The 26,998-nt window shown below is 42.2% G+C and overlaps 1 protein-coding gene across 1 annotated transcript; it reads right to left on the bottom strand.

Annotated features, from left to right (window-relative positions):
• Positions 1-2,912: 2,912 nt before the first annotated feature.
• Positions 2,913-26,175, bottom strand: LOC307146167 (E3 ubiquitin-protein ligase TRIM39-like). The gene is made up of 7 exons (XM_079850041.1): positions 26,098-26,175; positions 23,899-24,455; positions 18,465-18,560; positions 18,105-18,338; positions 5,098-5,245; positions 3,647-3,673; positions 2,913-3,544 (listed from the first exon to the last, which is right to left on the bottom strand). Exons 2-7 carry the CDS (start codon positions 24,451-24,453, stop codon positions 3,009-3,011), a joined length of 1,596 nt encoding a protein of 531 aa, XP_079706167.1. The 5' UTR covers positions 24,454-24,455; positions 26,098-26,175; the 3' UTR covers positions 2,913-3,008.
• Between the last annotated feature and the right edge of the window lie 823 nt (positions 26,176-26,998).

Raw genomic sequence — 26,998 nt, 5'->3', positions numbered from 1 at the left:
AAATGGTGTGTGGCCCCTTTAAGACTTGTTGCACTTTTAATTGATGCCGCATAATCAAAGCAGAAATGAAAAAGAAGTGGCAGGAGGAGTGGAATATGGAAACAAAAGTGAGAATGTTCTACAGTAAGGTAGGAGGAATGAGAGAAAATAGCAGAAATAAAAAGGAAGAGGACATTATTTCGAGAATGAGATTCGGGCACACTGGATTAAATAATACGCTTAAAATAATAGGGAAACATGAAACTGGGTTGTGTGAGGAGTGTAATAGTAGTGAAACATTTGAACATGGAATTATTAATTGTCGTTGGTATAAGCAGGAAAGGATGATTCTGAAAGATAGGCTAAGTAAAGTAAAACTTTGATTTGAAATGAAGGAAATATTCCAACTGAATTCAGGGCATGTGTGGTATAGAGCAATATTTAGTTTTTTGGGCAAAAACTAGGTTCATTAGAAGGATATGAGTTTAGTTGTTATTAAAATTGTATTAATAATGATGTGAATGATATTGTATTAATATTATTTATTTATTTATTTATTTATTTATTTATTCATTAATTCATTCAATTAATAGTGAGTAAAGTAGGCTATTTTGATCCACACCCCGTTTCAGAACAAGGTGGCGGTAATGCACATGAAAAAGTTGTTTTTTCCGCCATTAAAAATCAGAAGAAGAAATTATGTTTTGGTCCACGTACAGGCGTAAAGCGCGGATGGGACAGAGAAAAGCTAGGGCTGGGTCTGCCTCCTCCGGCAGTGCTTGAAGGTTCACCACCTGGTTCCTGAAAGGAGTGGTGGAAACCTTGAGCACGTATCCGGGCCAGGGTATCAGGATAACCTAAGAGTTGTTCGGTCCGTATTCCAGGCAGGACCCCTACCCTCTTGGTGTTAGCCAGTGCAGTCAGGAACACTGTCTTCATTGACAGGATTTTAAGCTCAGTTGACTGCAGGGGTTTAAAGGGGGCTCTCTGCAATGCGGTAAGCACCAATGAGAGATCCCAAGAGGGAACGGGGTTAGCACCCCTCAGGAACTTAACAATCAGGTCGTGCTTCCCCACGGATTTACCGACTACTGCATCATGATATGCGGCAATAGCGGCAACATACACTTTCAGGGTGGAGAGAGACAGCCTTCGCTCCAACCCTTCTTGCAGGAAGGACAGCATAGCTCTTATCTGTAATGCTGCCTGAATCATAATCATACACTGTTCACTCGCTGGCCAGAGGAGAACTGACCCCGACTGAGCCTGGGTTCTCCCAAGGTTTTTTTCTCCATTCTGTCACTGATGGAGTTTTGGTTCCTTGCCACTGTTGACTGGGCTTTTGGCTTGCTTAGTTGGGGACATTTAATATTCAACAATATTATTGATCTGTCTTAAGGTGGACGATGATGCAATTTTCTTCTAGAAACAAAGTTTGTTGTATTATTTTCATGTTATCACTGTGAAGCTGCTTTGATACAATCTGTATTGTAAGAAACGTTATATAAATAAAGGTTACTTGACTTGACTTATCGGGGGTCTTCTGGGGTCTTCCCGGTGAGAAGAACAGCACTCAGTGCCATGTTATATCAATGAAACATTCAAATAAATCAATTTGTGTCAATGCATATTAAAACATTAAAAAAAAAGTTATTTGTGTGAATGGATATTGCACATTATTGCCTTTCATTCACTCAGTTAATGTTAATGGTATTTGTGGTCACAGTTTCATTCGCGGATCCTTTATGTCGGATATGACTGACCACCAATATTGAGTAGTTTACATCTTGAATAAGATTCCTAAAATGTTTGCACCTACAGCACACATTACAGATATACATTAACTCAGATATGTTCTACATGTCTAAAGTATATATAGCCTAGAATGAATAAACCAGTCTTTTAAACTCCTTGATTTTGCTTAACAACTCAAAATATAATCTGAATATAGTAAAATGTATTTACATCTCTCAACAGAAAGGTTTTTGCAGGTTTTAATAAAATGTTATTTAATAACAATAGCCATAATAAGCATATTTCCAGTATGTTCCTCAGGATTGCATAGTATAGGCTAGTCACTCACTCATCAGACTCCTCGGTAATCCTCTGCAAACTTCGACAGTTGGTTGAACCGGCTCATTCGAACATCACTAATAAAGTTGCCTCAATTGTGTATTTATTTTTATGTTTTTTTTGTTTTGTACATTATGTAGACTGCACCTTTTGAAATGCAGCTTGTAAAATAAATCATATCTGGCATTCGGAAAACTTCTCCATTATACTTCCTTCCTAACGCTTCTCTGTATTTGCATAATAATTAGCAAGCTGTTTAGTTTACAATAAATATCAGTTATAGACTTGAACACTTGTCTTTATTCAGATGCTGCAGTTATTACAATATCAACCAAAAATCACAATATTTCACAAGTTCAGTGTTCACAGCTGGAGAGGAGAGAGAAAAAGGCTTTAGAAATTTCCTTACAAAATAACATGTAGAAACTCTGGAAAGTTTGAAAATTCAGTATATTATGTAGAATTTCACTTTATAACATTAAATCATATTATGTAATATGTCATAGTAGATTTAAAAAGCAAAGTAAAAATTAAAGTTAAAAGCAAACAAATCTTTCTGTTAATTAGAAAATATAGACTTGTGGTAAATTGGCCATTCAAATGTAACCGTTGTTATTTGGTAAAACTTTAGTTTAGGGTCCAATTCTCACTATTATAGTTTCTTATTACCGGGATATTGGCTGTGTATTATATAAAGCACATATTAATGCCTTAATAAACAGTAATTAGGAGTTTATTGAGGCAAAAATTCTTAATAGTAAGAATTGAACCTTAATCTAACGTGTGAACATATTTTTTTCACACAACATAACTCACAAATATTTAAGGACCTGCAAATAGTTTTTTTTTTTTTTTTTTTTGCACTTGTACATATTTTGTCTATCACATTTTCATTTACATAATCTAAAAACAGCAATCTTTTCTGTTTTTTTTGTTTTTTTTGTTTTTTTTGTTTTTTAACTGACAGGAGTGATGATCAGTGGGTTTGAGTTTTTACATTTATCATTATCACATGGGCTGAAAATTGGATAGAGTTTGTCAGTGAAAGTCTGACCAGTGAAAGAGTAGATATGAGATCTGGACTCCACGTCATAAAAAGAGACCAGACCCTCCTCATAATCCACAAACACACCAACCTTCTCAGGTGTCAGAGGGAACAAAACAGATGGATTATCAAGAACTACATTTTGATCCTCAATAATCTGCATCATAATCCAGTATCCATCCTCAGGTCTCGGGAAACTGTCAGTCTCCTCCTTCCTGTTAATGGATTCTCTGGCGACTCCTAAAATCCACCCAATATTTCCCTTCACCTGCACCTCATAGTAAAATCTCCCTGAACTGAATCCCTGCTTTGCCAGAACAAAACTGTTTTCAAATCTCTTTGGGTTTTCTGGGATGTTCTGCTCAATGTCTCCATCACTGACTTGTTTTCCATCATCAGACAGGATGAAATATGGATTCGCTGTATCAGGATCCAGAGTCACATCCACTGAGAGAGATCAGACATTATCAATCAACTTGAACAGTATATAATATAGATTAACACAGTATTGTGAGTGTATTTAAGAAAATGGTGTCAGTCACACTGTACCTGCAAACTTCTGCACAAACTTCAACCCTGTGGACACAGATGAAAATATAATGATGAATTAATCATAGGACTAATTTCAGTGAGTTTCTCTCCACTGGCAGCATCAGTGGCATGTAAGTGTTGTTTGTAAAACAATGCAGAATGTGTTTGCAGTAAATATACTTACAATGGAGGTCTATGGGACAAATGTAACGAGGATTTAACCCTCATACTGTGTTTGTCTCCTGTTTCCTGTCTTGGTGTTTGGGGGTCAATATGGCAAACATTTATAATGATTGTATAAAAACAAAAAATTACAGGCCTATTTAATTTGTATTATTAAAATGTTTGTTTACTTCTCATCTATACATATATGCTTTGTTTTTGGGGAATTTTTTTTTTATGAATTCAAAATTAAATACTCGTCATTACTAGTCGTACTAGTCGTTTCTTGTTATTGATCTAGGTGTTAGAGGCAGAATTCTGCTTTCTGCTGGTTAGAGAAAATATGCAGTGAATATAGTTTTAGAAAAAAGTGTAATGACCATATACATCCAGCAGAGGCCCATAGAGATCTATTCATTTTCTGGAGGTGGCTAACTGCTCTTATTACAGCTTTTGTGGTGTATATTTTGTGAATATATATATTTACAAAAGTTTAAAATACATTAACCCAGTATATTTTTTTTATTATCAAAGTTGAGATTTTTTGTTGCTGTTGTTGTTTGAGGTCTGTTGTTGTGTTTTTGCAATGCCACATACATTTGCAATAATGCCACAAAAGTTGCCACTAAAAGTCAAGACTTGATTGTAATCACATATTATTTATTTCAATAATCCAAATGTATACAAATAATTAACTTTAGAACAAGAAATTAATCAGCATAAGCTGATATGAAAAGGAGTGAAGAGTGAACACTGTGTGTGTGTGTGTGTGTGTGTGTGTGTGTGTGTGTATGAGATCATGTGTGTTCGACATTGCATTTGTGCTCTAGTACTAGGCCTTCATTTTTATGTGTGAACATTTTCAGATTTATGCTTGATAACTGAAGTTTGATAAATTAACTAATTTGTGTGTTTTTGAATAAGATTTTTTATTTTTCCATTAATGTTATATTTTTGGGTTAGGATTATTATGTTTTTGCAAGTTTGAATAAATATTCATTTCTATTTTAAACTTTTTTGTATTCACTCTGCCTGTTTAATTCAGCCACACATTTTTTTGTGCCCATTACTGGGTTTCCATTAAACATGTACACAGATAGTTACATCCTTCCCGTCGTTAAAGTAAAACTTCTTTAACACGAGTTTACACGTAAAGAACTTTACAGGGTTAGTTGTTTTATTACATTTTTGAAACAGTGCGGTCCTTTACAAACTGAATTTAAATTGGATTTAACCCATAATATTCCTTCAAAACATTATTTTCTTAGTTAATGAAAAAAAATCTACTGTATTTGATATTCACATACCAGTCTGACTGAGTTTTTCATTTACTGTCTCCTGAGTGTTCTTCAGTTCAGTCAGAGCACTTTTCAGAGAGTTCACATTCACATCAGAGTCAATCCTGATCTCAGTCCAGTTCTTGGTGTGTGGACCACTGTTCAGGGATGAGCTCATCTACAGCAGGAGAGAGAGAAGACTGTTAAATATGTTAATTTTTATGTTTATAGTTGGGTTCGTACAGATTCTATAAAGTGAAATCCCCTCCTTGAACTGCCACCTTACCGTGGTGGAGGGGTTTGAGTACCCGAATGACCCTAGGAGCTATGTTGTCTGGGGCTTTATGCCCCTGGTAGGGTCTCCCAAGGCAAACAGGTCCTAGGTGACGGGTCAGACTAAGAGCGGTTAAAAAACCCTTATGACGACTATAAATTCGAGGACCGTGACGTCGCCCGGCATGGCGCAGCCGGGGCCCCACCCTGGAGCCAGGCCCGGGGTTGGGGCTCGTATGCGAGCGCCTGGTGGTCGGGCCTCCCCCCATGGGGTCCGGCCGGGCTCAGCCCGAAGGAGCGACATGGGGCCACCCTCCCGTGGAGCCACCACCTGCAGGAGGGACCGGTGCTAAGTGGATCGGGCGGCAGTCGAAGGCGGGGGCCTAGACAACCCGATCCCTGGACGCGGAATCTAGCTCTAGGGACATGGAACGTCACCTCTCTGGCGGGGAAGGAGCCTGAGGTTGTGCGTGAGGTTCAGAGATTCCGACTAGAGATAGTTGGGATCACCTCTACGCACGGCTTGGGCTCTGGAACCACACTCCTCGAGAGAGGATGGACTCTTCACCACTCTGGAGTTGCCCATGGTGAGAGGCGGCGGGCTGGTGTGGGTTTGCTTATAGCCCCCCAGCTCAGCCGCCATGTGTTGGAGTTCGCCCCGGTGAACGAGAGGGTCGCTTCCCTGCGCCTTCGGGTCGGGGATAGGTCTCTCACTGTCGTTTGTGCCTACGGGCCGAATGGCAGTGCAGAGTACCCGGCCTTCTTGGAGTCTCTGGGAGGGGTGCTGGAAAGTGCTCCGACTGGGGACTCCATCGTTCTACTGGGGGACTTCAATGCCCACGTGGGCAGCGACAGTGACACCTGGAGGGGCGTGATTGGGAGGAACGGCCCCCCTGATCTGAACCCGAGCGGTGTTCTGTTATTGGACTTCTGTGCTAGTTACAGCTTGTCCATAACGAACACCATGTTCAAGCATAAGGGTGTCCATCAGTGCACATGGCACCAGGACACCCTAGGCTGGAGGTCAATGATCGACTTTGTGGTCGTTTCATCCGACCTCCGACCGTATGTCTTGGACACTCGGGTGAAGAGAGGGGCGGAGCTGTCAACTGATCACCACCTGGTGGTGAGTTGGATCCGATGGCAGGGGAGGAAGCTGGACAGACTTGGCAGACCCAAACGTACTGTGAGGGTCTGTTGGGAACGTTTGGCCGAATCTCCTGTCAGAGAGATCTTCAACTCCCACCTCCGGCAGAGCTTCGACCAGATCCCGAGGGAGTCTGGAGATATTGAGTCCGAGTGGACCATGTTCTCCACCTCCATTGTCAACGCGGCCACTCGGAGCTGCGGCTGTAAGGTCTCCGGTGCCTGTCGAGGCGGCAATCCCCGATCCCGGTGGTGGACACCGGAAGTAAGGGATGCCGTCAAGCTGAAGAAGGAGTCCTATCGGGCTTGGCTGGCTTGTGGGACTCCTGAGGCAGCTGATGGGTACCAATGGGCCAAGCGGACTGCAGCCCGGGTGGTTGTGGAGGCAAAAACTCTGGCCTGGGAGGAGTTCGGTGAGGCCATGGAGAAGGACTATCGGTCGGCCTCGAAGAGATTCTAGCAAACCGTCCGGCGCCTCAGGAGGGGGAAGCAGTGCCCTACCAACGCTGTTTACAGTGGAGGTGGGCAGCTGTTGACCTCGACTGGGGATATCACCGGACGGTGGAAGGAATACTTCGAGGATCTCCTCAATCCCGCCGTCACGTCTTCCATTGAGGAAGCAGAGGCTGAGGGCTCAGAGGCGGACTCGTCCATCACCCAAGCTGAAGTCACCGAGGTAGTCAAGAAACTCCTCGGTGGCAAGGCACCGGGGGTGGATGAGATCCGCCCTGAGTACCTCAAGTCTCTGGATGTTGTGGGGCTGTCTTGGCTGACACGCCTCTGCAGCATCGCGTGGCAGTTGGGGACAGTGCCTTTGGACTGGCAGACCGGGGTGGTGGTCCCTCTTTTCAAGAAGGGGGACCGGAGGGTGTGCTCCAACTATAGGGGGATCACACTTCTCAGCCTCCCTGGGAAAGTCTATGTCAGGGTACTGGAGAGGAGAATCCGGCCGATAGTAGAACCTTGGATTCAGGAGGAACAGTGTGGTTTTCGTCCCGGTCGTGGAACACTGGACCAGCTCTATACCCTCTACAGGGTGCTGGAGGGCTCATGGGAGTTTGCCCAACCAATCCACATGTGTTTTGTGGATTTGGAGAAGGCATTCGACTGTGTCCCTCGTGGCATCTTGTGGAGGGTGCTCTGGGAGTATGGGGTTCGGGGTCCTTTGCTAAGGGCTATCTGGTCCCTGTACGACCGGAGCAGGAGCTTGGTTCGCATTGCCGGCAGTAAGTCAGACTTGTTCCCGGTGCATGTTGGACTCCGGCAGGGCTGCCCTTTGTCGCCGGTTCTGTTCATAATTTTTATGGACAGAATTTCTAGGCGCAGCCAGGGGCCGGAGGGGGTCAGGTTTGGGGACCACACGATTTCATCTCTGCTCTTTGCGTATGATGTTGTCGTGCTGGCCTCATCAAACCAGGACCTCCAGCATGCACTGGGACGGTTTGCAGCCGAGTGTGAAGCGGCTGGGATGAGAATCAGCACCTCCAAATCCGAGGCCATGGTTCTCAGTCGGAAAAGGGTGGTTTGCCCGCTTCAGGTTGGTGGAGAGCTCCTGCCTCAAGTGGAGGAGTTCAAGTATCTTGGGGTCTTGTTCACGAGTGAGGGAAGGATGGAACGGGAGATTGACAGGCGGATCGGTGCAGCTTCTGCAGTAATGCGGTCCCTGTACCGGTCTGTCGTGGTGAAGAAGGAGCTGAGCCGCAAGGCGAAGCTCTCGATTTACTGGTCAATCTACGTTCCTACTCTCACCTATGGTCATGAGCTGTGGGTCATGACCGAAAGGACAAGATCCCGGATACAAGCGGCCGAAATGAGCTTTCTCCGCAGGGTGGCTGGGCGATCCCTTAGAGATAGGGTGAGAAGCTCGGTCACTCGGGAGGAGCTCAGAGTAGAGCCGCTGCTCCTCCACATCGAGAGGGGTCAGTTGAGGTGGCTCGGGCATCTTTTCCGGATGCCTCCTGGACGCCTTCCCGGGAAGGTGTTCCGGGCATGTCCCACCGGGAGGAGACCCCGGGGAAGACCTAGGACACGCTGGAGAGACTATGTCTCCCGGCTGGCCTGGGAACGCCTCGGTGTCCCCCCGGAAGAGCTGGAGGAAGTGTCTAGGGAGAGGGAAGTCTGGGCATCCCTGTTTAGACTGCTGCCCCCGCGACCCGGTCCCGGATAAGCGGTAGAAGATGGATGGATGGATGGATGGATGGAGGACTTCAATCAGCACTTATCAAACAATATCTTTATTATTTTTTATAAATTACATATAATTTATAAAAGGCAGCGCGTGGATTAAAGGTCTGCATTGCAATACAGAATCTATAGTGGCTCGGATCTCGTGTTTGCCGAGGCAGCACGTAGATTACGAGTCTACTCTGCAATAAAGATTCTGTGTGGGTGCGAGGCATGCACAGTCAGCTCCTGAGGGTGCTGTCTGTGTTCATTGAGAAATATCTCGACGCACACAGCCGTGCGTTTTCGGGTGTTTCAGCCTCGCGCCCGTTGACTTTTTTCTCGAGAGATGAAAGCCAAATATATTGTGAACGACTCGAATCTCGCGTTTGCCGAGGCAGCGCGTAGATTACGAGTCTGCAATAATAGGGACACACGCGATCTGTGAACTAATACTGTTTGGGTGCGAGGCATTCACAGTCAGCTCCTGAGGGTGCTGGCAGTGTTCATTGAGAAATATCTCGGCGCGCGTGCAAGAAATCCGTGCGCTGTCGGATGTTTCAACCTCGCACCTGTTGACTTTCTTCTCGAGGGATGAAAGCCAAATATATTGTGACGGCTCGAATCTCGCGTTTGCCGAGGCAGCGTGTAGATTACGAGACCGTATAAATAAATATTAAAACAGTATTGTCTGGTGATTATGGCTGCATTTAATTCTATGGAATTAAAATGATGGAATATTATCTGACTTTGAGAAGTTAGATATTTTAATTCAGCCAAACATTTAATTCTGAGGAATTAAAATGATGAGCAGCAAACGTCGAAAATCGTTTTTGATTTTTCCCTGCCGGTCCTCCGCTTCAGGGTATCAAAAATGAGATGAAAATGGCTGTCCCCCCCATGGAGGGACAAGCGAGAATTGCTCCTCCATGGAGCCCTCAGGAAATGCACGCTGTAGTGCCCGCCCAAAAAGCTTGCGGCCAGGCAGTGTTCGCCTAGCGGAAACTGTTTTTGATTATTCCCTGCCGGTCCTCCGCTTCAGGGTGTCGAGAACGAAACCGAAAGAGCCTCCCCTCTGGGGAGCCCTGAGAAAATAGATGTCTGGTTCCCGCCGTAAAATGCGCTTCGGGACACATCGGTTTCCAGCGAATGCACGCTGCTTTATCTGCCCCATAGGCTTGCGGCCAGGCAGCGCTCGCGTCCGCACATCGGAAACTGTTTTCGATTATTTCCTGCTGGTCCTCCGCTTCAGGGTGTTGAGAACGAAACCGAAAGAGCCTCCCCTCTGGGGAGCCCTCAGGAAATCGATGTTTGTATCCCGCCGTAAAGTGCGCTTCGGGACACATCGGTTTCCAACGAATGCACGCTGCTCTGTCTGCCCCACAGGCTTGCGGCCAGGCAGCACTCGCGTCCGCACATCGAGAATCGTTTCGACCAAACCCTGCCAGAGAGCTGCTTCAGGGGATCGAGAACAAATCTCGAATGATACACGAAGCCAGTGTAATGGAAAAATTTGATTTCCATTGATCTTCAACATATATTGCAACATAATGTGTCACATGTCTATATTGCGGAATGTGAACAGGATACATGTATGTTTGTGCACCTGGCGTAAGCAAGACACACACAGTAAGACAAATGGTTAAGAACCTTTAACTCTTTGGGTATGGAAGATAATTTAGCTAAGGGGGGTTAACCCTCTGGGGTCTGAGCTGTTTTCTGGGCCCTGGAGGTGTTCTGACATGCTCTGACATTTGTGCTTATTTCTGTTACTTGTGACATTTTCATGGCTAAAGTCTGATTACACTGTATTCAGCACAAACTCTGCTACAATAATATATCAGCAGCAAGTATATAAAAGTTTGTAGTTTTGAGATAATAACATTTATGCGTGGTTTGTGAAAATACAAAAAAAAATTCTCACTGAAATAAGGTCATGAAACCCATACTGATTATTTCTTCACAAGACTTTTGAAAATTGTATGACGTAGCCTAGAATATTTGCTCCAAAACTATGTGAAAATCACCCTGACTGCTCATTCAGATAAGACAATATATTGATTTAAAAATTTTACGACGTGTTTTGTGTGAAAAAGCCTTATGCGGGAGCTCATTAATATGTAAGCTTTTCTCACCTGAGAAAGAAACCGATATGGGAGAGGTTTGGCCCAGTGGAAGTGGATCGTTTGCGTCACGAGGGACGTCCCACTGTCCACTGTGGTTTTCTCTCACCCATCCAGCCCTATTGGGTTTGGATGCCATGGGACAGACGTGGCCGAGGCTACGCCTGTACGCTTTTTCCCCCGATTGCTCTGCTCCCGGGAGTTGTGGAGAGGGTCCATCGAGACGGGATCAGCTTACTTCTAGTTGCCCCGTACTGGCCGGCCCGGGTTTGGTTTTCATCACAGCACTCCTGGCAGGCCAGCCTTGGCAGATCCCTCTGAGGAGGGACCTGCTTCCACAGGCCGGGGGCTCAATATTCACCCTCGACCAGACCTATGGAAACTTTGGGCCTGGCCCCTGAGGGGGCTCAGTACCTAGAGGTTGGCCTATTGGCTGGAGTGGTTTAAACCATACTCAGTTCCAGAGCTCCTTCCATGAGGAGATTGTACGGCCTAAAGTGGAATGTGTTTCCACTTGGTGTAGAGAGCGTGAGGTGGACCCAGTTAACTGCCCGGTTGGCTTCAGTGCTGGAGCTCCTCCAAGATCCCCTCTTGGCTCGTCTTACCCCGTCTACACTCAAGGTGTACGTGGCTGACATTGCGGCTTTCCACTCTCCTCTGGGTGATAGGCCTCTGGGGAGACATCAGCTGGTCGTACGTTTCCTCCGTGGGGCTCGGAGGATGAGACCTGCGGCTCGTACCGGAGTTCCCACATGGGACCTGGCAGTGATTCTCGAAGGGCTGGTCGAGGCCCTCTTTGAACCTCTGGAGTCGGCTGAGGCCAAGAACCTTCCCTCAAGGTAGCTTTTTTATTAGCCTTTACTTCTCTAAGGAGAGTAGGAGATCTTCAGGTGCTTTATATCTCATGGGTGCCTGGAGTTTTCTCCAGGCGACATTAAGGCTATCTTGCATCCCAGGCCGGGCAATGTGCCTAAGTGCCATTTAATGTCAAGTCAAGTGAAGTCAAGTATATTTGTATAGCGCTTTTCACAATACAGATTGTATCAAAGCAGCTTCACAGTATTAAATTAAAATAATACAACAAGGTTTGTTTCTAGTGGAATTTATTGATTGATAAAAATTAAATATCCCCAAAATATCCCCAACTGAGCAAGCCAAAGGCAACAGTGGCAAGGAACCGAAAAACTCCATCAAGTGACCTAATGGTCACCTGAAACTCCATCAGGTGACCTAATGGAGAAAAAAAAAAAAAACCTTGGGAGAACCCAGGCTCAGTCGGGGGCCAGTTCTCCTCTGGCGTTTATGAACTAGAGACCAGATTTAACTGTAAGATTAAAAATATTATATGAATGCCTGGCTGAAGAGATGCGTCTTTAATCTAGATTTAAACTGGGAGAGCGAGTCTGAGCAACGAACAGTATCAGGAAGGCTATTCCAGAGTTTTGGAGCTAAATGTGAAAATGCTCTCCCTCCTTTGGTGGACCTGGATATTCTAGGTATGACCAAAAGCCTCGAATTTAGTGATCTTAAAGAGCGCGATGGATTAAAGGGCGATAGAAGATCCGTTAAATAGACTGGAGCTAAGCCGTTTAGGGCTTTATAAGTCAGTAGCAATACCTTGTAGTTAATACGGGACTTTATAGGTAACCAATGTAGTGATGTTAAAATCGGTGTTATATGATCATATTTTCTTGATCTAGTAAGAACTCTAGCGGCTGCATTTCGGACTAACTGTAGCTTGTTTATTGAGGATGCAGGACAACCAGCTAATAAATCATTACAGTAATCTAGTTCGAGGTCATGAATGCATGAACTAACTTTTCTGCATCAGAAACTGATAGCATATTACGTAGCTTAGCAATGTTTCTAAGGTGGAAAAAGGCTGTTTTTGTAACATATGAAATATGATTTTCAAAAGACAGGTTGAAATCTAGTATAACACCCAGGTCTTTTACTGTAGAGGATAAAGTAACAGGACATCCTACTATGTTAAAGTTGTGATGTGCCGATTGTGGCGTTTTTTTGAACCGATAAGTAGTACCTCTGTCTTGTCTGGATTTAATAAAAGAAAATTACGCGTCATCCAGTCTTTTATATCTTTAACACACTCTGTCAATTTGGATAATTTAGCGTTTTCATCCGGCCGTGATGAAATATATATTTGAGTGTCATCAGCATAACAATGGAAACTAATTCCATGTTTCCTTATAATATGTCCAAGTGGCAGCATATATATTGAGAATAATAGAGGGCCTAACATAGATCCTTGCGGCACTCCATAGTTTACTGGAGTTATGATTGATTTTTCTCCATTTAAATAGACAAAATGGTAGCGGTCAGATAAGTATGATCTGAACCAGCTTAATGCTTGTCCTTGAACACCAGTATAATTTTGTAGTCGATCTAAGAGTATTGTGTGATCTATAGTATCTAACGCAGCACTAAGATCAAGTAAAACTAATATTGAGATACAGCCTTGGTCAGAAGCTAAAAGTAAATCATTTGTGATTTTAACGAGCGCAGTTTCAGTGCTATGGTGCGGTCTGAATCCTGACTGAAACTTTTCATAGATGTCATTTTCTTGCAAGAAAGAGCCCAGTTGAGCGGACACAACTTTTTCTAATATTTTAGACATAAATGGAAGATTTGAAATGGGTCTATAATTTGCTAGGTTATTATGATCTAATTGTGGTTTCTTAATGAGTGGTTTTATAACTGCCAGTTTAAATGTTCTTGGAACATGACCTAAAGATAAAGATGAGTTAATAATGTTGAGGAGAGGCTCTTCCACTATAGGTAACACTTCTTTCAGTAGTTTAGTTGGTATAGGATCTAATAAACATGTTGTTGTTTTAGATGAAGTGATAAGTTTATTTAACTCTTTTTGTTCTATAGTTGTAAAGCACTGTAATTGTTCTTGCGGGGTGATAATTGAGGCTGAATTATAAGGCGCGATTGAAGATTGAACGTTTACAATTGTGGTTCTGATGCTTTCTATTTTCTCAGTGACGAAGTTCATGAAATCATTACTACTAAACTGTAACGGGATATTTTGTTCAGGTGACGCTTGTTTATTTGTTAGTCTAGCCACGGTGTTAAATAAAGACCTTGGATTGTTTTGGTTGTTTTCTATTAGTTTGCGGAGGTGCTCAGCCCTGGCCGCTTTTAGGGCCTTTTTATAACGTGACATACTGTCTTTCCATGCGATTCTAAAGACCTCTAAATTAGTTTGTTTCCATTTACACTCTAAATTACGGGTTTCTCTCTTTAGAACATGCGTAGTATTGTTGTACCATGGTGCTTTAATTTTGACCTTTTTTAATTTAATGGGTGCAACAATATCCAATGTTCTGGAGAGAATGGTGCTCATAGTGCTAGTTAGTTCTTCTAGTTCATCTGTTTGTTTGGGTTCAGGCAGCAGCTGAGACAGATGAGATAAGCAATTTGAGAAATTATCTATGGTGGATGGAAGGATTGTTCTGCCTGGTCGAAAACGCAGCGCAGCATGACATATTGCAGCAGTACGTAATATGCAAGTTACCATGTAATGGTCAGTAACATCATCACTTTGTGGAATGATATCTATATCGGTTGGATCGGTTCCATATGATATAATTAAATCGAGTGTATGATTAAGACGATGAGTGGGACCAGTGACGTTTTGCTTGACCCCAAAGGAGTTTAATAAATCTGTAAACGCAGCCCCTAACGCATCATTTGAATTATCTACGTGTATGTTAAAATCTCCAACAATTAATGCTTTATCGACGTTGACCAATAGATCTGAGAGAAAATCTGCAAACTCTTTTAGAAAATGTGGCAAGGCTTACAGTTCTGCAGGTTTTTCATCCTCCGCCTCACGTGACGGCGGATGAAGAAAGACTTCATTTACTCTGCCCTGTCAGAGCTCAAGATTTATTTCCAGAGGTCTTCTTCATGATGGAAGTCAGACCAGTTGCTGGTGTGCTTCGGGTTGCCCAAGAAGGGGCTTCCCGCATCCAAACAGACCATCAGTAACTGGGTCGTTCAGGCTATCTCTATGGCCTATCAAGTGCGCAGCTTGCCTTCACCTTTGGCTGTGAGGGTTCATTCAACCAGAGGCATGGCGTCCTCTAATATTTTGAAACCAATCAAATGAAAAAAGTTTGCCACTAAGCAAACCTGCAAGCTATGAGCCCAGCTGTCAGTACTATTGGAGGAGGCCTAAACGTCTCGTAGATGAGACTGCCTGGGTTATTTTGTTTCGATATTAGCAAGCCTATATCTTAAAAAAGCCAGTCATTGGAGCCTACCACTCGTGGAGTAGACATTTAAAAGAGAGGCAGATTATGGAGTGATATGACTCAGAAATTACATCGGGCAATGTTCAGATGTCATTCAATGAGATGTTCAGAAGAACGCAAGAGCTAAACTTCTACAAGCTCAATAACATCCACATAAAAAAAAAAGGTAAGGTAAGAAAAAAAGTCGGAAAACTTTGCCCATTAATTAGATGTGCAAGGCAAGCAGGCAAGTTTTCGGGTTGTTATGGACAATCAAAAATGTGAATATTCACGTTGCACTAGCGGTGGACTTTCAGCGAGTTTATTTAAACATTTATTTTGTAAAGAGCCATTTGTGAGTCAAAAGAGCCGGCTCTTTTCAGTGAGCTGAGTCAAACGAGCTGGCTCATGAAAAAAAGCTGAAATGCCCATCGCTAGTTGGCCAGTGTTTCACTTTCCCTCCAATATTATTATGTTGCGGCAACATATGCGTGCTTACTGGGAACATAATAAAGACACCTGGACTCGGTCGAGACCAAAAGCCATATTTGGCAAGATCAGGCAGTGGCTGAGACCGAGACAAGTCCGAATACCAGCGAGTCCGAGATCATAGAAAAACGGTCTCGAGTCCGGATTCGAGTCCAAGACCGGACTCGAGTACTACAGCCCTGACCGATACTGTAACCGATCCCTGAATTTTCACTGCATTTGTAATTTTTGAAGGTGTTTTTTAAACAAAATGCGTTTAAAGACTCCATTTGTCCATTATTTATTTCTAAAGAAACACGAAAATGTATTAAATGCTCCATTACCTTGTATCTTACGTTACGGCCCCGTAGAAGCAATTTTTGTAAAAATAGGCTAACGATTGCGTCATAACCACGCGACTCTCTGTCGCACAGTAGAGAGATTACCGTATGGACAGGAGGAGAAGCTCGCCGGCAATTGGGGGGACGTGGAGGCAAAATGACAAAATGATTAATCAGAATACTTAGCAAAAGTTTCTCCTGCTCCTAGCTCATGGACACCTCCTACTCACGATCTCCGTCTCTGCAAGTTTCGGAAGGGAATGATTCAGATTTCTCTTGGCACAGCTACTAGAAGACAGACGGGTTGCTCACGTCACATCTACGTCGTCAAGCTCAGTGTGAGTCTGCACAGTCGCTAGGCCATCAGGAAGTGAGTGCTTCTAATTGACTTCACTTGTCTCCGTTGAATCCAGTGGGGTCGCTGTGTCCAGTTTATATACTGTCTATGGTGAGCTCACCCGTTCTATTGAATCAATAGGAAATTTTATGATTTGACTGAAAAACATTGCCTAACGAGACACAGTTTTTAAATCTAAAGTCTCCCTGAACATTCTCACAACGCAAACATCCTAAGCATTTAAATGGGTATTTGTTTAAAGTCGGAAATTTTTCCTGCTTATTAAAAAATGCCAATTTCTTTGCAAAAGGAATAAAAAGCTGTAGCCTACGAGAACACTAGTCGGCCCTCACTGAAGAGCTATCTTCACAGGTAAGAAAAACAGTTTGATACTATTAATTAAATAGTGAATGCTAAAAACCTTTTTGTGAATTGGTTAATATTCAGGTGAATATTGTTTCATGGCCACGAATTAATAATACCTCAGCACGTTATACTAATTTGTTCCCTCGTTTTACTATATTGTGGCCACGTTGTAATTCGTTAAATCAAAATGAGGGAGGGAATTAGTTCAACGTGTCCACGATTTAATAAAACGAGGGAACAAATAAGTCGTCGTAACAACAAATTATTTAGATCAGTGGACAGGGCGCATAAGAACAAGCAGAGAGAGAGAGAGAGAGAGAGAGAGAGAGAGAGAGAGAGAGAGAGAGAGAGAGAGAGAGAGAGCCCCAGCCCTGCGCGCGTGCACTCTCACCGCCTTCAAACAACACAAGCCCTGTATTGCTCTCTCTCCCTCACTCATATCAACATCAAATCAACACAATAGTAAAAGGTCGGAAGACCGATTGTGTTTTATAGATTAGTAGTTTGTTCATATAAAGTGTTTGATTAGCAAGTATGTTCAGGAAATGCATAATACAAATTGTATGGGTTAAGGTAACGGTAAACGGACTCTGCACGAAGCTCTTTTGAAGCTGTCAAATGGTGTCGCTATTGGACACTTAATTGTGATTATTGCTGCTCTGAGGTTTCTTATAGGCTACTGTTGACTGTTTTATCGTTGTTTTTTGAAGCAGCAGCAGAATTACTCTTGCCTCGGAGAAAACAACACGGGCATAGCGACAATTTTGCATATAAATTACTACTTATAGGGCTTGAATTACAACCTGTGGGCAGTTTTTCTACATCCTTTTGTGAACGTCGTTTTACACTTGTATGCTGCACAGCGTGCCATCTTAAAAGTGGCGTCGGAGCTACCAATCTCTGTATAATGGGCGTTGGAGCCCTCTGCTGGTAGGGAATCGTAAGATGGCCACTCGAACACTTCCGGTGGCTTCACTGCCTTCTGGCAGTTTAGAACGTCTTGAGCTATACAGTCATTATATAGATCAGTGTATGTGTTACTATATTGCATTTAATATTCCACTAATAAGATACATTTACTTCATAGACAACCTTCTTTTTTATCCCCATTATACTCTCTGTCATGAGTTTTTCTTTTGTCTGGACACACACACTGTACACACACTGCCTGGTAGGCCTATTTGGTTGTTGGTATCGGATCATTTTTACGAGTACATGAGCTCAGTATCGGTGCATCCCTAATTTTTATAATTCAAGCACTTTAAGTACCTCTTCAAAAATATGGCTGTTTTCAAGGGTTTTCCAGGACTTAAATTTCAAAAAGTCAAATTCAAGTACTTCAAGCACTTTAAGCATCTTGTACGAACCCTATGTTTTACACAGTAGCTACCTTTCACACACATTTAACTCATTTTTCAAATTTGACTTTATTACCTTTTGTACAATTTCTAACAGACTGTTACAAATAAAATGTTCAAGCAGCTAATCATGTTTGTGAACAGAGGGTTTGTCCTGAATTATTGTACATGATGACTTGATGGGACAGATGTTGACAGACCTGTATGAGATGGAGATGATCGTCAGTGTGTGAGAGCTGCTCCAGCTCAGTGTTTCTCCTCTTCAGCTCAGTGATTTCCTGATGCAGCTCTTTAATGAGATCTTCAGCCTGTTTCTCTGCTGCTTTCTGCTGTTCCTCCATCATCTTAAGCAGATCAGACTGACATCTCTCAATGGAGCGGATCAGATCAGTGAAGATCTCAGCACTGGTGGATCTCTCTTCCTCTGTGTTTCTCTGATAAATCAGATCAAATAGAAGATCTGTCTATTACGTTTTATCTGTTTAATTAAGAACCTTTATTAAGCAGATTGAAATATTATAATGCATTATAAATTTTACAATGTTTTAACTTCCACTCACCTTTCTCAGATCTACTGAATGCTGGATCTCTTTAATCTTCTTTATTCTGTTCTGGATCATCTGCTGCACATCAGTTTGTCTTTTTGCCAGATGATTCTACATACAGAGAAAAACAGATCCTCTGAAAAAAATAACTTATTAAAAGTGGCTGGAAATGTCTTTGAGGATAACATTCTTAAAATGTTGAAAAATCAGCTTTATAGCAGATTTATAATTAAAAAAGACTATTGGCAGTTTAAAGATAGGGTAGGAAATTTCAAGAGGGGGTAAAATCTCTGCGTGGCAGGGGGAGCTGCCACTCGACCTGTCACTCAAGCCGTCACTGCTAGGGGCAGGCGCATTTAACGGTGACAGGTCGGTGTCATTTAACGGTCACCGTTAAATGCGCCTGCCTCGGGACCAGTCACGGATATATGCGCCTACCTCGGGACCCGTCATGGATATGCGCCTGCCTCGGGACCTTACACAATATATAAGGTGTTTTTTAAACAAAATGCACAGCGCGGATCCCCTGTAGCCAGCGGGAGCCAGAACGGTACGCACAGCACAATAGGTCAATATTCACCCAATATTCAACATTAACTAAACGGTTTTCACCTGCCTTACAGCTATAACAGGCACTCCGACTGATGCATATGATCAAATAGACAGTTAGACATGCATCCCGCGTTTACTTCTACTTTTATTTAGCCTACCCATTTGCCACCTTACTTTATATTTTTTCTGCCGTTTAATCCGGCGTTTAATCCTGTCGCGCCTGCCTCAAGATCTCTCACTTTTTAAATCTACCAGATCTCAATTTGATGCACATGTGCAAACAGACAGTGCAATCCTGCTCTTATATGCCATCTTGTCTTACATTGTATTTGCTCTTTTTGTTCATAATGGAGCGCGCATGTCAGCTCCAAGCGTCTCGCCTGCCTCAAGACCTCTCACTGTTTATGTACCAGAGACACTCCGATTTATGCACATGTGCAAACAGACAGTGCAATCTTGTTCTTATTTATCTATTTGTCATTTTATCTTATATTGTATTTGGTATTTTTGTCCATAATGGAGCGCGCGTCACGTCATCTATCAGCGTCGCGCCAGCCACAACTTAGCGTTGCGCCTGCCTCAAGATCTCTCGCTGTTTACATGTACCAGACACTCCGATTGATGCACATGTGCAAACAGACAGTGCAATCCTGTTCTTTATCTATTTGTCATCTTATCTTATATTTTATTCCCTCTTTTTGTCCATAATGGAGCGCGCGTCACGTCACCTATAGCGTCGCGCCTGCCTCAAGATCTCTCACTGTTTAAATCTACCAGACACTATGATTGATGCATGTGTGCAAACAGACAGTAAAATACTGTTCCAACTTATCTTATATTTTATTCGCTCTTTTTGTCCATAATGGAGCGCGCGTCACATCACTTTAGTGTCGCGCCTGCCTCAAGATCTCTCACGTACTAGACACTCTTAATGCACATGTATAAACACACAGCAAAATACTGCTCATTTGCAATCTTATCTTATATTTATTCCTCTTTTTGTTCATTAAAAAACGTCGCGCCAGCCACAACTTAGCGTCGCTCAAAATCTGTCACTTTTACTGCCTGATACTTTACTTTTATGAAGGGAAAAGCATACGAAGATTCCTCACTACATCAGTTAGTTTTATAGCTCAGGCCTATCTATTTGAATTTATTTTATTTTATTTACTTTTTTTTGTGCAAATTATTGTTTTTAGTGTAGATCACAATTATTAGGCTACTTGTGATCGATATTCTGATAAAGGTCTATGTAGAAATTACGGTTGTATCAACCAAGTAATTAATGTCCTAGCTCCCACCTTTCGCATTAGATGTTTGTGTGAAAAACTGTCAAAATAACAACTGGCTTGTGCAAAATATTGCCGTGTCCTCTCTTTTATTTTAATATTTTAGATTAATCAATAAAATGCTGTCAATTTCACACTCTAAATTCACTATAGGCATATGAGTCCATTTGTGTTGGATTTGCCATACCGGTGTTGATTTTTTAACATCACCGATTGGAAAAAACCCATGCATGCACTAATTTCTATTTATTTTAATTATTAAAATAAAATTTTGTTCTTTGTCTGATCAAGTGTTTTTGTTTGTTTTGCAGTTCTCACTGATGCAAATTCAAAGACCTCATCCTTAAATGTTGATATTCTGCAATATTCAGAAAATAAAATGAAATAAAATAGCCTATAAAACAAACAATTCGATCTAGTGAAAACTCTTCGTCTTCTTTTCGCTTCAGCATGTCAATCGGAGTATCAGGCAGTAACAGTGGGAGATCTTGAGGCTGGCGCGACGCTTATAGGAGCCAACAAGCACGCTCAATTATTAATAAAAAGAGCGAATAAAATGGCAAATAAGATCAGTATTTTAATGTCTGTTTGCACATGTGCATCAATCGGAGTGTCTGGTAGACTTAAACAGAGAGAGATCTTGAGGCAGGCGCGACGCTAAGTTGTGGCTGGCGCGACGCTGATAGGTGACGTGCGCTCCATTATGGACAAAAAGGGCGAATAAACTATATAAGATGACAAAAAGGTAAATAAGAGCAGGATTGGACTGTCTGTGTGCTCTCGTGTCGGAGTATCTGGTAGATGAAAACAGTGAGAGATCTTGTGGCAGGTGCGACGCTTGTGGCTGGCGCGGCGCTTAGGAAGAGCCACGAGACGCGCTCATAAAATATAAGAAGATGACAAATAGGTAAATAACAGCAGCAGGATTGCACTGTCTGTGTGCTCTCGTGCATCAATCGGAGTGTCTGGTAGATGAAAACAGTGAGAGATCTTGTGGCAGGTGCGACGCTATAGGGCTTGCTAATGTGTCGTCATCATGACGTATTCCCAGTGGTGAACGCAAAGCATTTTGGGAATCCGCGGCACAAACATAAGGCGCCAGGCTGCGTTCCAGTCCACTTTTAGACACGCACTTGCGAACTTCTCTAAGCACTTCCCCTCGGGGGAATCCCCGCCGCCATTTTGAAGTGAATGAGGGAAGTTTATATGGACAGACCCTCGTTCCCTCGATTTTGACCGAGGGAGCGAGTCTACTTCAAATGTACACTTCAGGCACCTATATGTCCCACAATGCAGTACGTGTGACATCACCACATATCTCGTCTAATCACCACCACAACAGACAACTCTATGATATATTAATTATATATTTTTTAATTTAAAACAACCCAAACACACCTATAAACATTTGGATGCTGCATTAAACAAATTCTTAAAGGACTCTTTAGCTGATTCGAAGTGATCAAGGGCTTAGGACGTTCCAGTTCAGCCCATTGCAGTTTCCGCCAGTAGTGGGCACTCGTGCAACGTAAGCATTGACGTACATCCGAATGAACGAGACGGAGGGAAGTTAGCGAGTGAAGGGCATGACAATTTTGGACTGGAACGCAGCACCAGACGTCATTGCATGGAGGGAAGAACGTATGTGTTCAAAATGCCGTCTACCTGCTGTGTTATAAACTGCAATAGTCGTTCTCACGATAGAAATGGCATAAAGCTTAAGAACGGAATATCCTTTTATCGTTAGAGAGAGAGAGAGATTTTGGTTTGGTTGGGTGACAGTTGTAGGTTACATTTTGACAAGAGTTTATAGTTTGACAAAAGCACAATGTTGTGTTTTATTGCGAGTGTACACAAATATAAGTAAACACTTTGCAGTTTGAATGATGTCCTGTATGAGCAAAATGACGGAGTACATTTTTATGTTTCCACTGTTCGATCGCGCCCGCGCCTCTCTCTCACACGCACGCACGCACGCACGCACACACACACGTTGGTTTGTTGAATTCTGACTGCATGCAGATAGATGAGAGAGAGTGAGGAGTGTGGACGACAGTTCTCTGCCCCACTTTTACAATCTCCAGCTCCATTATTTTCATGCCAGAACACTAGCCTACTATGCCAGCCCATGGAAATGGGCCAAACATACCCATAATTCTATGCGTTCTGATGACGTTGCCGCCCAGTTGGTCACATGTCTTAGCGATCTCTATAGTGGCTGGCGCGACGCTTAGCTAGAGTCATGAGAGACGCGCTCAATTACGAGCAAAACAAGCGAATAAAATATAAGAAAAGATGGGAAAAAGGTAAATAAGAGCAGGATTGCACTGTCTGTTTGCTCTCGTGTATCAATCGGAGTGTCTGGTAGATGAAAACAGTGAGAGATCTTGTGGCTGGCATGACTCTTGTTGAAGAATTTCCCTTGTCTCATGTGATAGTCTGAATGCTGAAATGCCCAGCAGAAAATAGGTCACAAGGATAAGGAATGGAAAAGTACCCAAAAAGTCTGTAAATACAGGTGCTGGGATGCAGTGGCAGAAAAACATGTTTTTCGAGATGTTCCACCAATAGAAGAAGGTTTAGGGAGAGATGTATCTAATGGTGGCAAGGCCACAAGGGTGACAAAGAAGAAGAGATAGATATGAGGGTGCCCATTGGGCACCTAGCGATAAGAAAAAGTATAAGACATGAACACTGGCCATTGTAACCTCAGATGTCCAGATGGCCAGCTGGCTTCTCACTTTGTTGCTTGTCAATAAAGTTAATTCTTCTGACCTGGAACCTCGACTCTGAGAAACTTCTTTGTGACCTGAACTAAGGACTTCGAATTTGCTATAACTTAATAACTACTTTGAGACCTGAACCAAAAAGAATTTGCCACAACACTCTTAGGTGCCGAGACTGGTTATATCCGTGACTGGTCGAGTGTATACATAGCATATACAGTATATATATGTATACATTGCATAGTCTTGTTTTGTGTTACACTGCTATTCTGAGTGCCTGTATCCTGGTTTATCTTCTCTTGTCTTGGTCTTGTTCTTCTGCCCATTGTCCTCGATATACTTATTTGCCTGTGTTTTTGGACTATCATTTGGATTGTTTGCTCTATGGTTTTGACCCTATGCCTGTTATATGGATTACGATTCAGGATTGTCCCAATAAAGCTGCATTTGGATCTTCAACCCAAGTCTCTGAGTAGTTTGTGACACACCATGGCGTGAACGCAGCATAGCTAATTGTTTTGGGTAAAGAGGAACTGTAAAAGACGGCTGCTGTTTGTTTGCGGTGCTCAGTGACTGTGTCCGAAATCGCCCCCTTTACCCTTAAATAGGGTAATATTTGATGGGATAGCCATTCGTAGTGCTGTCCGAAACGATAGTGGACGTTATTGAGTGCACTCATTCAATCCCACAATGCACCGCAATAATGAGTGTACAACCGTTGTACGCTCAATGGCTAGAGAATACCCATAATGCACTGATTGATCATATAATTTTTTTACAGTGTGCTTCAGGGAATTTCATTTTGTAACACCAGCCAATGTGTCATCCTTATAAGTTTATAAAGCTTATAAAGGTTTAAGTGTTTTGTTTGTGACTCTTTACCTTCTTCTCTCGACTCTCCTCCTCTAAAGGAACAGTGTTGTGAGTCCTGTGTTCTCCTTCAGTGCAGGACAGACAAACACACGTCTGGTCATCTCTGCAGAACAGCTCCAGAGGTCTCTCGTGTTTCTGGCATATATAATCCTCCAGATTTTCCACAGCATTGATGAGTTTGTGTTTCTTTAGACGTGGGACTCTGCTATGAGGCTCCAGATGAGTCTCACAGTAAGAGCTTGGACACGTCAGGCAGGTCTTCACTGCTTTCTGCTTTCTTTCATCACAGAAGTCACAGAACACCTCAGATTCTCCTAGATTGAGCTTCTCCTTAAAGTGTTGCACAACCTCTCTGAGTGTTGTATTAATCTTGAGATCAGGTCTTTTGCTGAATTTTTCTTTACAGAGTGGACAGAAGCAGGTCTGTGTGTTCGTCCAGCACTTGATCAGGCAGGTTCTGCAGAAGTTGTGTCCACATGGAGTGGTGACTGGATCAGTGAACGCTCCCAGACAGATGGAGCACTGGAGCTTCTCATTTAGTGCTAGACCACTGGAGGATGCCATGACTGAAAAGATAAGTAATGATGACAATATATCATCTGCATTGCTGAAGAGAGCAACTTTCATAATACAAGTAATGTTCACTGAGTAAATTAGTTTGTGCAAAATTGTATGTTACATGGTTAAAAATTATTATAACTAAAAATCTGTACTATGAACCACTGTCAAGCAGTCAAAGCAGCCATACGTGCCATAAACTGGCATATGAGTCAGCAGTTTCTGACAGGAAGTTCCTCCACCACTAACTCTAACCTCATTGAGCCTATAAGCTCCGCCTCTGACTGCCAGTCTGAGACTGCTGGCCTTATACTTAAGATGGCTGTAGTTAGATCTATTTATTGTAATTTTTCAAACAAATAACCCACTAAGCAAACATCTGTACACACCAGGTGTCAGTTGTTTTAATGGACTTTTACTAGAAAAATCGGTAACACTTTATAATAACGGCATGCTATTAATCATTAGTTAAGCATTACTAAACAGTTAATTCATCATTTATAAAGCATTAATAGATATTAAGCGGTTTATAAATACAGCTATAAATGGTTTATTCTTGATTTATAAGCATATCTATAATGTGTTTAATAATTGTATTTTCATACTTTACTAATGATCAATTTATAATTTCTAAATGAAGTATAGCATTATTTACAAACCAGTTACATTATTTACCATTATTTACAAACTAGGTGTTGTCATTGATTAATAAGATCACTTAGAAAGTGTAAATAAACGTAGTAGATTCAGGCAGTTATAAAGCATTTAGTAGTGGTCAGTTAACTATTTTGTGAGCTCATCTAAAGTGAGGACTATTTATGCCTTGTAAAGCATTTACAAAGGAGATTTAAAGGCTCATTGATCTTCTAAACAGAAAAAGGAAACAAACACAACACAGTGATACAGAACATAAAAATATTTAACAGCCTTTAAATCTCCTTTATTACTGCTTTACAAGGCATAACTAGTCCTCACTTTAGATGAGCTCACAGACATAGTTAACTGACCACTACTAAATACTTTATAACTACCAGAATTAACCATGAATTACAGTAGAAATACATGTTAATAAAGCATTTATTAACACACTAAGTAACTATTAATATATGTCTGAATAATAATATGTATTTAAACAGTTTATTAATCATTTACTTACACTTTCTAAGTGATCTTATGAACCACTGACAACTCCTAAATAACCGGTTTGTAAATAATGCTATACTTCATTTAGAAATGATAAATTGATCATTAATAAAGTATGAAAATACAATTATTAAACATATTATAGATATGCATTAAACTCAAGAACAAAGCATTTATAACTGTATTTATAAACTGCTTAATGTCTATTAATGCTTTATAAATGACAAATTAACTGTTTACTAATGCTTAATTAATGATTAATAGTGTGCAGTTATTATAAAGTGTTACCGAAAAATCATTTAGATTTTTCATTCGTTCATTCTGTCACTAGTTCAAGTACTTCCTGTTTCTAAAGTCTCTAAAGTGTTACGTGACCACAAATAATCAAACTTTGATTTATAGTCACACAAAAAAAAAAAAAAAAAAAAGAGACAATTTTTACCAACAATCTGATGCTGCTTCATGCTACCAAACTACAGAACTAGCTCTAACATTTCCATCGCTTACCTGTGAGTGAATATGAGATCTGGTCATTAATTTCAGAGTTTCTGAAATGAAATGCTGTTGTTTGATGAAGCCTCCAGTTCATCTGTTTAGTTTCACTTCCACGGAAATCTTTTACATACTTGCAGTGATGCTATAGCTCCGCCCATAATCATAAATATGGAACAGTTCATAATTCATCTCTGCTGAGTGTGTAAACAGTGTAAGAAACTTTTATCAAGTTATCAGTTATCACAATTGCAGCTTGATAGAAACGACACACGCTAAACATGTTTCACAGTGAATGAAAGCATGTTAAAAAAGTCCAGACTCCTGCCCGTAGAAACGCAAGGCCCTACAAAGGGCTGAAGGTTTGGTGACAGGCCGTGGTGATTGTCCCCCAGTTAGTGCTGCGTTGCCACGCCTATCTCGGGACTCGGCCGTGAATCCAGTGCTTAAGCGGCCTCATATGAAGCAAACCAAGCGGCGTTACTGCGGCTGTGGATGCCATATACCCCAAGAGGTTTTGAAAATGTTTCAGTGGGGCCGCTGTCCTGTGCTTGAGTGAATTCAAGCAATTCAACACCGACTGAGCATGTTGCTCTGTGAGTCGTGCTGTTAGGTTGACCGAGTCCATCTCCATACCGAGAAAAGAGATCCTCTGCACGGGGGAGAGTTTGCTCTTTTCCCAGTTGACCCAAAGCCCTAAAGCTGACTGAGGTGAACAGCACCCTGTGTTCACACAACTGCTCTCGCAACTGGGCCAGTTGTCAAGGTAGTTGAGGATGCAAACGCTGTGTTCTCTCATAGGAACATGACCTCCGTGAAGACAAGAGGCTTCAGGGACAGCCCGAAGGGGAGGACTTTGTATTGAAATGACTGACCCTCGAACGCAAAGCAAAGGAACCGTCTGTGTTGATGGAGA

Source organism: Squalius cephalus, assembly GCF_949319135.1.
Source record: "Squalius cephalus genome assembly, chromosome: 18".
Taxonomy (NCBI): Eukaryota; Metazoa; Chordata; class Actinopteri; order Cypriniformes; family Leuciscidae; genus Squalius; species Squalius cephalus.
The sequence above is the reverse complement of the archived record's forward strand: the minus strand, read 5'-3'. Positions and strand labels throughout refer to the sequence as shown.

What these genes read in the sequence shown, in the direction of transcription:
- LOC307146167 (XM_079850041.1), bottom strand. Translation starts at nt 24,453, where the DNA reads ATGGCATCCTCCAGTGGTCTAGCACTAAATGAGAAGCTCCAGTGCTCC. An exon ending in ATCATCTCCATCTCATACAG is followed by an intron (nt 5,246 to 18,104) that starts GTCTGTCAACAT and finishes CTCCTGCTGTAG; the next exon opens with ATGAGCTCATCCCTGAACAG. An exon ending in TGAAAAACTCAGTCAGACTG is followed by an intron (nt 3,674 to 5,097) that starts GTATGTGAATAT and finishes CTGTGTCCACAG; the next exon opens with GGTTGAAGTTTGTGCAGAAG.